Below are 14,835 nucleotides of genomic sequence, written 5' to 3' on the forward strand. Positions count from 1 at the left end.
TTAAGAATCCCCAGAACAATGAACATGCAGCCTGCTATGAAAGGCACTCTTGGCAGTACCTGAAATCACACACACTTTTTCTTACCTAAGGGCTCTTCTGATGTACAGTGAGATGGCCCATCTTTATTTATTTTTGACTTTATTTATACATCTACTTCTCAAAGAGGTTTATGCGGCTTAGATACCCTCTAAAAGAATTTTTAAAACCTCACACATATTTAAGTAGACACCTACAATTTTTTCATCACAAAAGTGAAAATTACTTAAATATTGATAATAATTTAAAATAAAACATATTCCTCCTTTTAATGTATCCAATGAACCTAAAATACCCACTTTATGCATTTTAAAATACATGAATAAACTCCTCCTTAAAAACCAGAAGTTTTATCTCATTCCTTGTTTTCTTGGAACTTGTATTTTATTTTATTTCCATTTTATTTGAAAGTTCATTCGGGTTTTTCTGTAAGATGTTACGGAAAAACCTGAAAGAACTTTTTGGCCAATCCAATATTTCCTTCATTGAATTTTATCACCCCATCATACTTCTTTGTAAGAATATATGTATACATATTAAAATCATCTTTTTTAGTCTCTGTGACTATTGCAAATGGAGCAAAACATAATGCATATAAATGTTGATAAATACTTGTTAAAATTATGAATTAAATTTTATAGGAAAAGTATTTCTTAATAAAGTGATGGTATATTTTCCCTATTTTGTGTATCTGTAAATGTATATTACTTATTGCACTTGTTATTTCTTGTTTTTTTGATAAAGCCCTTCTAATAGGTATGAGGTGATAGATATCTCATTGTAGTTTTGATTTACATTTCCCTGATCCTACTTTTCACTTCTATAGATGAAAATATTGAAAAACTTTGTTGATATATATATATGTAAGTACATGGAATTGCAAGAAATTTTGTTTCAGGAATGTAACTTAATTATTTAAATTCCTTCTTATTTTCCAAAATTCACGTTGTGCTCTATCATCAATTATTTCTAATGATTTGTAATCTGACAAATTAATTAGGTTCTTACTTCAATATTGATGAACTCAAAAAAAAAAAGAAAAAAAATCACGCAGTTTGTAAAAGGATGTGTTATTTAAACTAAAGTCATCCATTACCTCAACAACAATATCTGTAAAGGTTTCTTTGTACCTGGGAGGATTTTATACACTAGTGTAATACACATAGTTAAGATTCAGGAAGAGGGAGAGGCATGCCTTTATTTTGCCAAATGGGACAGAGCAATCATTAAAGGGAGGCTACAGAGGAGATTGCAGGCAAGTTTTCAGGAGGATCAGTTTTAGGAAAGAGGTCAGAGGAAGTCAGGGATCCAGAAATACTTATTTTAAAACTCTCCATGCCCACGTGCCCCTCTGATAGCTTGCATGTACCCTAAGGGGAACATTATACTCTAGGAGTATAAGTGCCCTATTTGAAGACCTCTGGCTTATTAAAAAAAAAGACATATATAGAAAGGTTAATAAAATGAAGACTGAAATAGAACAGACAAAGGCAAGAGAAGTAAATATGCTTAATAAGGGGATGAATTTATGACAGAGAATCAGATTTCGCTCAGAGCTTTCTGGCCTGATCCCATATATGTATCATTTTAAGCCCCTTTGTCTTCTGCCCTCTTCCCTTTCCTAGAAAAAATGATTTTGTTTTTAGTAGTTACTGAAAGAAATCTTTTGGATGACTTCTGTCTGAGGAGAGGGTCTTCTAGAAGGCTAGGTGCCAATGGGATAGAGCAAAGAAATCTCAACTCATGGAAGAGTCTTGCATCATTACATCATTCTTAATCTTTATAGCATTCTTAATCATTACAACATTCTTACTCTTTCCCCACAAAGAAAGATTATGAACATTGTTTGAGAAACAACAGGTAAGGCTCAGTAATAGTTACCATTTTTCTTTTTGAGTTAAAACCTTTTTCCTTCTGGATGAAACAAAGGAACCATATTTTTATGTTCCCCCCTCTTATCAGTATCAGAAACTTTACTATAATTTTGTCACTAAGAAAGTGTGGGTTCAGGGGGAAGGAAGGGCTGGATTTTGAGTGGTTTCAGGGGAATAAAGGGGTCTTTGAGGAGGATATACTAGGCAGAGAATTAAAAAGTACCAGAACTGCTTGAGGAAAAGCAAATACATCCAACTCATTCTGATACATTGGTGTTCAGTAAGTGGAAAGACAAAAACTCATTTTAACTGAGTCATACTCAGCTGGTTGTTTTACCAAACTGCTTTCCCAAGGGCCTATATAGTTGATTAGTTTACTAGGATCAGGACTTGAAAATGACTAGGCCTGACTAAATAGACTATTTACCCAAGAGAGGTTATAATTAAGAAACATATTAAAAATATTTAATCTAGAGAGTTAACAGTGAGATAAAAATTAAAAGTATGAATGCCATTTTATACCTATTAAATGAGCAGAAAACAAAAGAATTTTAGTACCCAATGCTGCTAAGAATAGGATGAAATAGAAATGTTTATACTTTGTGGGTAGCAATATACTCATAAAACCCATTTAGAAGTTGATTTTGAGAGCTACGAAGATGATTCTCATCCTTTGATGCCAATCCAAGGAATGCAGTAAAGTAGTCGGAAGGAAAATCAGTTGATCCAGTTTTTGATCACAAAGAAAACCTTGATAATTCTGGATCCAATGTTTATTTTTAGGTCCCTGATGCTTTTGAAACTTCTTAGAGAGGACATGGTGCATTATAGGGAGTGAATCTTGTGGCTTCAACTGAACTGCCCTTGAACTCATGACTCTGGGAATACACACTTGACTTTAGTCAACAGCCCGTTCCTTATAAAGGAAAAATCTACATGGACGAGCATTTCTGTGGAAGAGCCAGCCAGAGAGAGTGCCCCACTTGAGACTCGACAGTTTCCATGACTTAACTTGTGTCTCTAATGAGCTCAGTGAGGTCTCAGTTTCCTCATCTGTGAAATGAAGAAATTGGACCAGATTAGGAGCTGGTTTGCAGACATTTTTTGGATAGCCCATATGGTGTATTAAAGTGGAAAATTTCACACGAAAATCTGAATTTTTCTCTTGAAAAATCAGAAAATCTGGCAATACCAAGCTCAAGTTGTCTTATAAGAAGTCTTGACCTGACCAGCCTCTGCCCCCAGAGGAGCATATAGCCTGTAGTTGCCACAGTCTCTGCCACTCCCTTTGTTATTTGCAGTAGCAGTTGAATTGGCAATCTCTAGGACCCTCTTGGCTTCTACATTAGGTTCCTGGATGTGCTGGTAAATGTTTAAGTGGCTCTCCTGGAAAAAAAAGCCCTATTTGTAGTGTTTGTTGATTTCCATGATGCAAATACTGCCACCATAGCTGATTCCAAGCTACTGATATGACAGAGATGTGTGTAGCCCATAGTATAGTATAGTATAATAAAGTATAGTTTTGTGTATTATAGTATACTACAGTTTATAGGATAGTATAGTACAGTATAGTGTAGTATTTCTACCAGACATAAATAGATATAAATAATGGAGAACAATAGACAATAGCAACATGTAGTAAAGTAGTTAGGAAGTGGTGAGTTTTAAGTATTTATTACCTTCGTTTTAAAAATAATTTATTTAATTGTATATTTATATAATTTAATTTTTAATAATGCTTATATTTAACAGCCTTAAAATTTAACAATTGGCTCTTGCAAGCCATTTTGCGTAGACACTGGCACTCTGCTGGTTATTCTTAAAGCCAGAGACAGTGTGTTGTTCTTAACTCTCAACCCAGTACTTGTCATACAAAAGGCACTCAGTACAATTGTTGAAAGAATGAATAAATATTCAGTGAGTCTAGATGTCTAATCCTCTTTGCATCCTTAGAGAGTCAAGTCTCTCGCCTAGGCAAAACAGGAACATTTTCCCCTGCCATGCTTACTTTATTCATCAACTCCTCCTCTCCCCCATTTTGCCTTTAAGAAATAAAGGGAATGTTTGGATGAAAGATTTTTAAAATACTTGGATAAAAAAGGGAATCTTTGGGCAAAAAGTAAGATTATATTCTGAATGAAAAAGGTTAATAGCAAAAGATTTAAGGGCCTGATTGTAGGAAAACTGGCTCAAAATAATGTACATAAATGTGAGCTAATATATAAAGATATACTTCCTAATTTTCAAAGAAAGATCAGGTCTTTCTTCCATGTTCATTCTATTAGTTCTCTTGCATTATGACAGAGTGGACTGTTCATTCATTCATTCATTACTTATTTAATTACCGATAATCAGGTTGTGTGTAGGGCAAAGAACCTCACGGCATTTATTCATATACTAAGGTCTAAAGTATCCTGGGCTTTTTACTCTAGAAACTATCCTATACAGTAATTTCAGTATTTTTGTCAAAATGCCTTAAAATCTTCATGAGAGAGTGCTGAGTGACAGCTCAGAAACAGGCTGGCTGAATTATTCTGTTCACTGGGGAAAATGCTTAACTTTCATCCTAAGTGGCTGCTTCTGAATTAGGGTCTATGTTTGACACAATCCCTAGTGTCCTAGAGGATTTTTCTTTGAAGAACAAAAGCAGCAGATATAAATTTTAATGAATCATATTGTAGCTTATCGCTGAAAGGGGTACCTCACTTAGAATATAGAGAAGTGAAAACAAACATGCTTGGCCCCATGGAGTAGGAAGCCCGGGGTTCCCTCTTCATTTAAATAGATTCTAAAAATGAGACACCTAGGACCCCGGAGGAAGATGGCGGAAGAGTAAGACGCGGAGATCACCTTCCTCCCCACAGATACATCAGAAATTCATCTACACGTGGAACAACTCCTACAGAACACCTACTGAACGCTGACAGAAGACCTCAGACCCCCTAAAAGGCAAGAAACTCCCCACATACCTGGGTAGGGCAAAAGAAAAAAAGAATAAACAGAGACAATAGGATAGGGACGGGACCTGCACCAGTGGGAGGGAGCCGTGAAGGAGGGAAGGTTTCTACACACTACAAGCCCCTTCGCGGGCGGAGACTGCAGGTGGCGGAGGGGGAAAGCTTCGGAGTAGCGGAGGAGAGCACAGCAACAGGGGTGTGGAGGGCAAAGTGGAGAGATTCCGGCACAGAGGATCGGTGCCCTCAGGCACACACCAGCCCGAGAGGCTTGTCTGCTCGGCCGCCGTGGCGGGCGGGGCTGGGAGCTGAGGCTTGGGTATCGGCTTTCAGTCGGAGCGCAGGGAGAGGACTGGGGCTGGCGGCAGGAAGAGAGCCTGAAGGGGTTAGTGCACCACGGCTAGCCCGGAGGGAGTCCGGGGAAAGGGTCTGGAGTTGCTGAAGAGGCAAGAGTCTTTTTTCACTTTCACTTTTGTTTCCTGGTGTGCGAGGAGAGGGCATTAAAAGGGCTGCTTAGGGAAGCGCCGGAGACAGGCGCGAGCCGCGGGTAAGGCGTGGACCTCGGAGACGGGCGTGGGCCGCCGCCGCCGCCGCCCGCCGCCCGCCGCCGCCCGCCGCCGCCGCCGCCCGCCGCCGCCGCGGCCCGCCGCCGCCGCCGCCCCCGCGGCCCGCCACCGCCGCCGCCTGCCGCCGCCCGCCGCCGCCGCAGCCGCGGGGCCTGTGTGCGAGCGCGGGTCACTGTCCGCCCCGCCTTCCGGGGGACCTGTGCACCCCGCCACTGCCGGGGTCCCGAGACCCGGGGACGGCTTTCCCGGGAAAGCGCACGGAGCGCCACGGGCTGCTGCAACGTCACGCCGGCCTCTGCCGCCGCAGGCCCGCCCCACACTGCGCGCCCCTCCCTCCCCTCTGCATGAGTGAGCCAGAGCCCCCGAATCAGCGGCTCCTTTAAACCCGTCCTGTCTGAGCGAAGAACGGACGCCCTCCGGCGACCTACGCACAGAGACGGGGCCAGGTCCAAGGCTGAGACCCGGGAGCTGTGAGAGCAGAGTCAGGGAAATCTCTCTGTGCAGCCTCGGAGGCAGCGGATTAAAGCTCCACGGTCCATTTGATGTGCCCTGCGTCTGTGGAGTGCATGAATGGACAGCGAATCATCCCAAATTGAGGAAGTGGACTTTGAGGACAAGATTTAAGACTTTCCCCCCTTTTCCTCTTTTTACAACGAATTATTCCAAAGTAAGGAGGTGGACTTAGAGAGCAAGATTTCAGACTTCTTGCCCTTTTCCTCTTTTTACAACGAATTATCCCAAATTGAGGAGGTGGGCTTGGAGAGCAAGATTTTTGATTTTTCCCCCTGCTCTCTTTTTGTGAATGTGTATGTGTAATCTTCTGTGTAAGATTCTCTCTGTATAGCTTTGCTTCCACCATATGTCCCAGGGTTCTATCGGTCCTTTTTTTTTTTTTTTCCAATAATTACTTTCTAATTTTAATAACGCTACTATATTTCATACTTTATTCTATTTTACTTTACCTGCTCTTTCTTTTTTTCCTACCTTCCCTTCCTCCCTCCCTCCCTCCGCTCTTCCTTTCCACTTTCTTTTTCTTTCCTTCCTCCCTCCCTCCCTCCTGTCTTTCTTTCTTTCTTTCCTTCCTCCCTCCCTCCCTCCCTTCTTCCATTCACTCTTCCTTTTGCTTTCATTGCTCCCTCCCTCCCTCCTTTCTTTCCTTCTTTCTTTCCATCCTTCCTCACTCCCTCCCTCCTTTCTTTCTTTCTTCCTTCCTTCCTTCCTTTCTTCCCTTCTTCCTTTCTTTCCCTCTCTCTTTCTTTCTTCTACTAATTCTTTCTTTCTGCTTTTTCTCCCTGTTATTCTGAGCCGGGTGGATGAAAGGCTCTTGGTGCTGCAGCCAGGAGCCAGTGCTGTGCCTCTGAAGTGGGAGAGCCAACTTCAGGACACGGGTCCACAAGAGACCTCCCAGCTCCACATAATATCAAGCAGCGAAAATCTCCCAGAGATCTCCATCCCAACACCAGCACCCAGCTTCAGTCAACGACCAGCAAGCTACAGTGCTGGTCACCCTATGCCAAGCAACTAGCAACGCAGGAACACAACCCCACCCATTAGCAGAGAAGCTACCTAAAAACATAATAAGGCCATAGGCACCCCAAAACACACCACCAGACGTGGACCTGTCCACCAGAAAGACAAGATCGAGCCTCAACCACCAGAACACAGGCATTAGTCCCCCCCACCAGGAAGCCTACACAACCTACTGAAACAACCTTAGCCACTGGGGTCAGACACGAAAAACAACGGGAACTACGAATCTGCAGCCTGCAAAAAGGAGACCCCAAACACAGTAACATAAGCAAAATGAGAAGACAGAAAAACACACAGCAGGAGAAGGAGCAAGATAAAAACCTACCAGACCTAACAAATGAAGAGGTAATAGGCAGTCTACCTGAAAAAGAATTCAGAATAATGATGGTAAAGATGATCCAAAATCTTGGAAATAGAATAGAAAAAATGCAAGAAACAGTTAACAAGGACCTAGAAGAACTAAAGATGAATCAAGCATCGATTAAAAACACAATACATGAAATAAAAAATACTCTAGATGGGATCAATAGCAGAATAACTGAGGCAGAAGAACGGATAAGTGAGGTGGAAGATAAAATAGTGGAAATAACTGATGCAGAGCAAAATAAAGAAAAAAGAGTGAAAAGAACAGAGGACAGTCTCAGAGACCTCTGGGACAACATTAAACGCACCAACATTCGAATTATAGGGGTTCCAGAAGAAGAAGAGAAAAAGAAAGGGACTGAGAAAATATTTGAAGAGATTATAGTTGAAAACTTCCGCAATATGGGAAAGGAAATAGTTAATCAAGTCCAGGAGGCACAGAGAGTCCCATACAGAATAAATCCAAGGAGAAATACACCAAGACACATATTAATCAAACTGTCAAAAATTAAACACAAAGAAATCATATTAAAAGCAGCAAGGGAAAAACAACAAATAACACACAAGGGAATCCCCATCAGGTTAACAGCTGATCTCTCAGCAGAAACTCTACAAGCCAGAAGGGAGTGGCAGGACATAATTAAAGTGATGAAGGAGAGAAACCTGCAGCCAAGATTACTCTACCCAGCAAGGATCTCATTCAGATTTGATGGAGAAATTAAAACCTTTACAGACAAGCAAAAGCTGAGAGAGTTCAGCACCACCAAACCAGCTTTACAACAAATGCTAAAGGAACTTCTCTAGGCAAGAAACACAACAGAAGGAATATACCTACAATAACGAACCCAAAGCAATTAAGGAAATGGGAATAGGAACATACATATCAATAATTACCTTAAATGTAAGTGGACTAAATGCTCCCACCAAAAGACACAGAGTGGCTGAATGGATACAAAAACAAGACCCATATATATGCTGTCTACAAGAGACCCACTTCAGACCTAAAGACACATACAGATTGAAAGTAAGGGGATGGAAAAAGATATTCCATGCAAATGGAAATCAAAAGAAAGCTGGAGTAGCAATTCTTATATCAGACAAAATAGACTTTAAAATAAAGACTATTAGAAGAGACAAAGAAGGACACTACATAATGATCAAGGGATCGATCCAAGAAGAAGATATAACAATTGTAAATATTTATGCACCCAACATAGGAGCACCTCAATACATAAGGCAAATACTAACAGCCATAAAAGGGGAAATCGACAGTAACACAATCATAGTAGGGGACTTTAACACCCCACTTTCACCAATGGACAGATCGTCCAAAATGAAAATAAATAAGGAAACACAAGCTTTAAATGATACATTAAACAAGATGGACTTACTTGATATTTATAGGACATTTCATCCAAAAACAACAGAATACACATTTTTCTCAAGTGCTCATGGAACATTCTCCAGGATAGATCATATCTTGGGTCACAAATCAAGCCTTGGTAAATTTAAGAAAATTGAAATTGTATCAAGTATCTTTTCCGACCACAATGCTATGAGACTAGACATCAATTACAGGAAAAGATCCGTAAAAAATACAAACACATGGAGGCTAAACAATACACTACTCAATAACGAAGTGATCACTGAAGAAATCAAAGAGGAAATTAAAAAATACCTAGAAACAAATGACAATGGAGACACGACAACCCAAAACCTATGGGATGCAGCAAAAGCAGTTCTAAGGGGGAAGTTTATAGCAATACAATCTCACCTTAAGAAACAGGAAACATTTCGAGTAAACAACCTGACCCTGCACCTAAAGCAATTAGAGAAAGAAGAACAAAAAACCCCCAAAGCTAGCAGAAGGAAAGAAATCATAAAGATCAGATCAGAAATAAATGAAAAAGAAATGAAGGAAACGATAGCAAAGATCAACCAAACTAAAAGCTGGTTCTTTGAGAAGATAAACAAAATTGACAAACCATTAGCCAGACTCATCAAGAAAAGAAGGGAGAAGACTCAAAACAATAGAATTAGAAATGAAAAAGGAGAAGTAACAACTGACACTGCAGAAATACAAAAGATCATGAGAGATTACTACAAGCAACTCTATGCCAATAAAATGGACAACCTGGAAGAAATGGACAAATTCTTAGAAATGCACAACCTGCCAAGACTGACTCAGGAAGAAATAGAAAATATGAATAGACCAATCACAAGCACTGAAATTGAAACTGTGATTAAAAATCTTCCATCAAACAAAAGCCCAGGACCAGATGGCTTCACAGGCGAATTCTATCAAACATTTAGAGAAGAGCTAACACCCATCCTTCTCAAACTCTTCCAAACAATTTCAGAGGAAGGAACACTCCCAAACTCATTCTACGAGGCCACCATCACCTTGATACCAAAACCAGACAAGGATGTCACAAAGAAAGAAAACTACAGGCCAATATCACTGATGAACATAGATGCAAAAATCCTCAACAAAATACTAGCAAACAGAATCCAACAGCACATTAAAAGGATCATACACCATGATCAAGTGGGGTTTATTCCAGGAATGCAAGGATTCTTCAATATATGCAAATCAATCAATGTGATACACCATATTAACAAGTTGAAGGAGAAAAACCATATGATCATCTCAATAGATGCAGAGAAAGCTTTCGACAAAATTCAACACCCATTTATGATAAAAACCCTGCAGAAAGTAGGCATAGAGGGATCTTTCCTCAACATAATAAAGGCCATATATGACAAACCCACAGCCAACATTGTCCTCAATGGTGAAAAACTGAAACCATTTCCACTAAGATCAGGAACAAGACAAGGCTGCCCACTCTCACCATTCTTATTCAACATAGTTTTGGAAGTTTTAGCCACAGCAATCAGAGAAGAAAAGGAAATAAAAGGAATCCAAATCGGAAAAGAAGAAGTAAAGCTGTCATTGTTTGCAGATGACATGATACTATACACAGAGAATCCTAAAGATGCTACCGAAAAACTACTAGAGCTAATCAATGAATTTGGTAAAGTAGCAGGTTACAAAATTAATGTACAGAAATCTCTGGCATTCCTGTACACTAATGATGAAAAATCTGAAAATGAAATCAAGAAAACACTCCCATTTACCATTGCAACAAAAAGAATAAAATATCTAGGAATAAACCTACCTAAGGAGACAAAAGACCTGTATGCAGAAAATTATAAGACACTGATGAAAGAAATTAAAGGGGATACAAATAGATGGAGAGATATACCATGCTCCTGGATTGGAAGAATCAAATTTGTGAAAATGACTCTACTACCCAAAGCAATCTACAGATTCAATGCAATCCCTATCAAACTACCACTGGCATTTTTCACAGAACTAGAACAAAAAATTTCAAAATTTGTTTGGAAAAACAAAAGATCCCGAATAGCCAAAGCAATCTTGAGAACAAAAAAAGGAGCTGGAGGAATCAGGCTCCCTGACTTCAGACTATACTACAAAGCTACAGTAATTAAGACAGTGTGGTACTGGCATAAAAACAGAAAGATAGATCAGTGGATCAGGATAGAAAGCCCAGAGGTAAACCCACGCACATATGGCCAACTTATCTTTGATAAAGGAGGCAGGAATGTACAGTGGAGAAAGGACAGCCTCTTCAATAAGTGGTGCTGGGAAAACTGGACAGGGACATGTAAAAGTATGAGATTAGATCATTCCCTAACACCATACACAAAAATAAGCTCAAAATGGATTAAAGACTTAAATGTAAGGCCAGAAACTATCAAACTCTTAGAGGAAAACATAGGTAGAACACTCTATGACATAAATCACAGCAAGATCCTTTTGGACCCACCTCCTAGAGAAATGGAAATAAAAACAAAGATAAACACATGGGACCTAATGAAACTTCAAAGCTTTTGCACAGCAAAGGAAACCATAAACAAGACCAAAAGACAACCCTCAGAATGGGAGAAAATATTTGCAAACGAAGCAACTGACAAAGGATTAATCTCCAAAATTTATAAACAGCTCATGCAGCTCAATAGCAAAAAAACAAACAACCCAATCCAAAAATGGGCAGAAGACTTAAATAGGCATTTCTCCAAAGAAGATATACAGACTGCCAACAAACACATGAAAGAATGCTCAACATCATTAATCATTAGAGAAATGCAAATCAAAACTACAATGAGATATCATCTCACACCAGTCAGAATGGCCATCATCAAGAAATCTAGAAACAATAAATGCTGGAGAGGGTGTGGAGAAAAGGGAACACTCTTGCACTGCTGGTGGGAATGTGAATTGGTACAGCCACTATGGAGAACAGTATGGAGGTTCCTTAAAAAACTAAAAATAGAACTACCATATGATCCAGCAATCCCACTACTAGGCATATACCCTGAGAAAACCATAATTCAAAAAGAGACATGTACCAAAATGTTCATTGCAGCCCTATTTACAATAGCCCGGAGATGGAAACAACCTAAGTGTCCATCATCGGATGAATGGATAAAGAAGATGTGGCACATATATACAATGGAATATTACTCAGCCATAAAAAGAAACGAAACCGAGCTATTTGTAATGAGGTGGATAGACCTAGAGTCTGTCATACAGAGTGAAGTAAGTCAGAAAGAGAAAGACAAATACCGTATGCTAACACATATATATGGAATATAAGAAAAAAAATGTCATGAAGAACCTAGGGGTAAAACGGGAATAAAGACACAGACCTACTTGAGAATGGACTTGAGGATATGGGGAGGGGGAAGGGTAAGCTGTGACAAAGCGAAAGAGAGGCATGGACATATATACACTACCAAACGTAGGGTAGACAGATAGTGGGAAGCAGCCGCAGAGCACAGGGAGATCAGCTCGGTGCTTTGTGACTGCCTGGAGGGGAGGGATGGGGAGGGTGGGAGGGAGGGAGATGCATGAGGGAGGGGATGTGGGAACAGATGTATATGTATGACTGATTCACTTTGTTATAAAGCAGAAACTAATAAAAAAAATAAAAAATAAAAAAAATAAAAATGAGACACCTAACATAGAGAGAAATTCCCACCCCACCACAAAGAACACATGTTCTTCTCTTGTCCCTTAAATGACACCTAAAAAATACACATGGTAGGTTTTACTGCAGCAACTCTTCCACCGAGAGTGTGCTGGTGAGACTGATGAGTTCCTATGACCATCTCCCTTCTTATCTGCACATCCACCAAACAAACTGGACAAACTTCCTATTGTTTGAGTCGTAGATGATATTTTAAGCAGTCTCTATTTGTTTCAAAATTAGATAAAATATACTACTAAAATATACTAGATGTAATAAGCAATCTGAAAAAACATACAGTTTGGTTGTATAGCCCCATATTTCCCAAATATTGCTTGCCCAATTGCCTTGAAGAAGACTCAAAGTGTTTAAACTGGGCAAGATTTCATAGCATCTCAGATCCGCGTGTGGGAGCAGAAGCCTGGAAGGGAAGTGTGGGAGGTGGTCCTTGATTTTTAAGAGCAGAGCAGGAATTAGGAATCAAGTGACCTCTCCTCCCCTCCCCCCATAACTCTTTTGTTTTTGGTCATTAAACCTGAGGCTTCAGAAGGATTTATTAAATTTTTGTGTTCTTTCCTGATGTTATAGTGAGTGCTTCATAAATATCCAAGATGTGAGGGCAATCTGGCTGAAACAAAAGTTACCTCACTGATTGCTAAGGTTGGCTGGGTGATATTACTCACCTTTATTCCTCAATTTCTCCTACTGGGTCTTTTTGGGAATCTTGTGCTTGGTGAAAAGGAAAGACTTTCCCTACAACAGGAGGTCATTTCTTGGTTATTAAAGGGTAGTAGGGTGACTAATCGTTCTAGTTTGTCTGCGACTGAGGGGGTTCCTGGGACTTCTAGTGCTAAAAACCATGGAACCCCAGGCAAATCAGGATGAACTGGTCATTCTAGTAGAGAGCTATGCCCCTTCACTAGCAGGTCCAAATATACTCTGATTATTGATGATAAGATAATAATGATGATGTATTGACATTCAGGATGATATTTCAAAGATGATTTTCAAAATGGAAAATGAATTTTAAAAAACAACAAATGGCTTTAATGTCTTTCAGTACTCTCTCATCGATATACAGAACTATACACTCTGCAAGTACTTGACATTAGAAATTGGTGCTTAGACTAATTTCTACTCAAAAAATTTGAAGAAACATTAAACTCATGTCGTTATTTATAATAAATGCATTACTCATTGGAGAAATACAATCCTTGAAAGAAGATTCATACATGAGCCCTTTAACTGTTTTCTCCAAAAATAAGAAAGCAAATGCCAGCAGAAACCCCAGATTCTGCTCTTTCTATGCTAATTAGAGGTGATTTATTTTGATGGGTGAATGCTATCTCTAGAGACAATCACTGCCACAAATACGTGCTACCATTAAAGATATAGTTCTAGTTCTGAGGCAGGTGGTGAGAGAAACTGGGACTACACTATGGATATCTTACCGGGTCGGCTTCACTGAAGAGAAGCAGCGCTGGTGGGGCTTCTTGATTTCACCAGCAGCACAAGCATTTGACATCAGTATGATCCAGATGCAGGTGAAGAAGACCAGCTGGGAAGCCAGTCTCATCTCTGCAGAAAGAAAGGAATGTAGATGGATGCAACCAATGCTGTTACCAATATTGCTTCTTCATGTGTCTTTTAAAAAATATTTAGAGTGCCAGGTAAAAAGGTATCAAGGAAAAAAGAGAGACATTGTTTTCAATGCTGTGTCTTTTGTTTTAGTAGGTTAAATGGATTGACATCATTTACAGGCAAACATTTGTCTGCATCACCAGCAATTTAAGAAAAACAAAGCAGATTTTTTCATTTTGTTTCCATCCTTTAGTCCCTGTTTCCAGGGAAGGTTCTTAGTGGGATGCTTGATCCCCTACTCAATAAACTCTCAGCTGCAGTGCTCCGCAGACAAAGAAGTGAGATTAGGCATTAAGTCACCTTAATCCAACACAATATCATTTGAATATATTTAATGACTCAGCAAAATAATATGCTTAATGAGAATAAAGATGATTAGTTTAATTTTAGTTATAGTTTTAAAGATCCTTTCCTTTATCTCATGGCTGTTTTTTTAATCCAGAAAGGAATCTTTCCCTCTCCAAATGCGTACAGATTGCCAGAATACAAACAAACTTAAATTATTATTTTATCAAATAAATAATCATATTTTAAGATGATGGTTTATTCCATTGATATAAAAAGTAGTTCAATTTAAGGTTTAATGTGGTGAGCAGCCAGATAAATAAAAAAAGAAATTAGTCTTGGGCAGTGGGTAAGGAATTAAATTATGGCCACATCGGCTCCTAAATGTACTTTGCACACATCGAGTAGAAATATTCCCTCCATGTATGCAAAGTACCAGTGAATGGGCAGGTTAGTGAAATTCAGTTTCTCCAACTGGAAAAGCACAGGGTGAGCAATCCAGCGACAGCTGACCTGTTTACTAGGACTTAA

The 14,835-nt window shown here is 39.5% G+C and overlaps 1 protein-coding gene across 1 annotated transcript in view; it reads right to left on the reverse strand.

Moving 5' to 3' along the window:
- GABRR3 (gamma-aminobutyric acid type A receptor subunit rho3) overlaps positions 1–13,954 on the reverse strand; it is a 50,230-nt gene extending 36,276 nt beyond the window's left edge. The window contains exon 1 of the mRNA XM_060099812.1: positions 13,830–13,954. Coding sequence (XP_059955795.1) covers positions 13,830–13,954 — 125 coding nt within the window. The remainder of the gene's footprint in view (positions 1–13,829) is intronic.
- Between the last annotated feature and the right edge of the window lie 881 nt (positions 13,955–14,835).

This window comes from Mesoplodon densirostris, chromosome 5, assembly GCF_025265405.1.
Source record: "Mesoplodon densirostris isolate mMesDen1 chromosome 5, mMesDen1 primary haplotype, whole genome shotgun sequence".
Taxonomy (NCBI): Eukaryota; Metazoa; Chordata; class Mammalia; order Artiodactyla; family Ziphiidae; genus Mesoplodon; species Mesoplodon densirostris.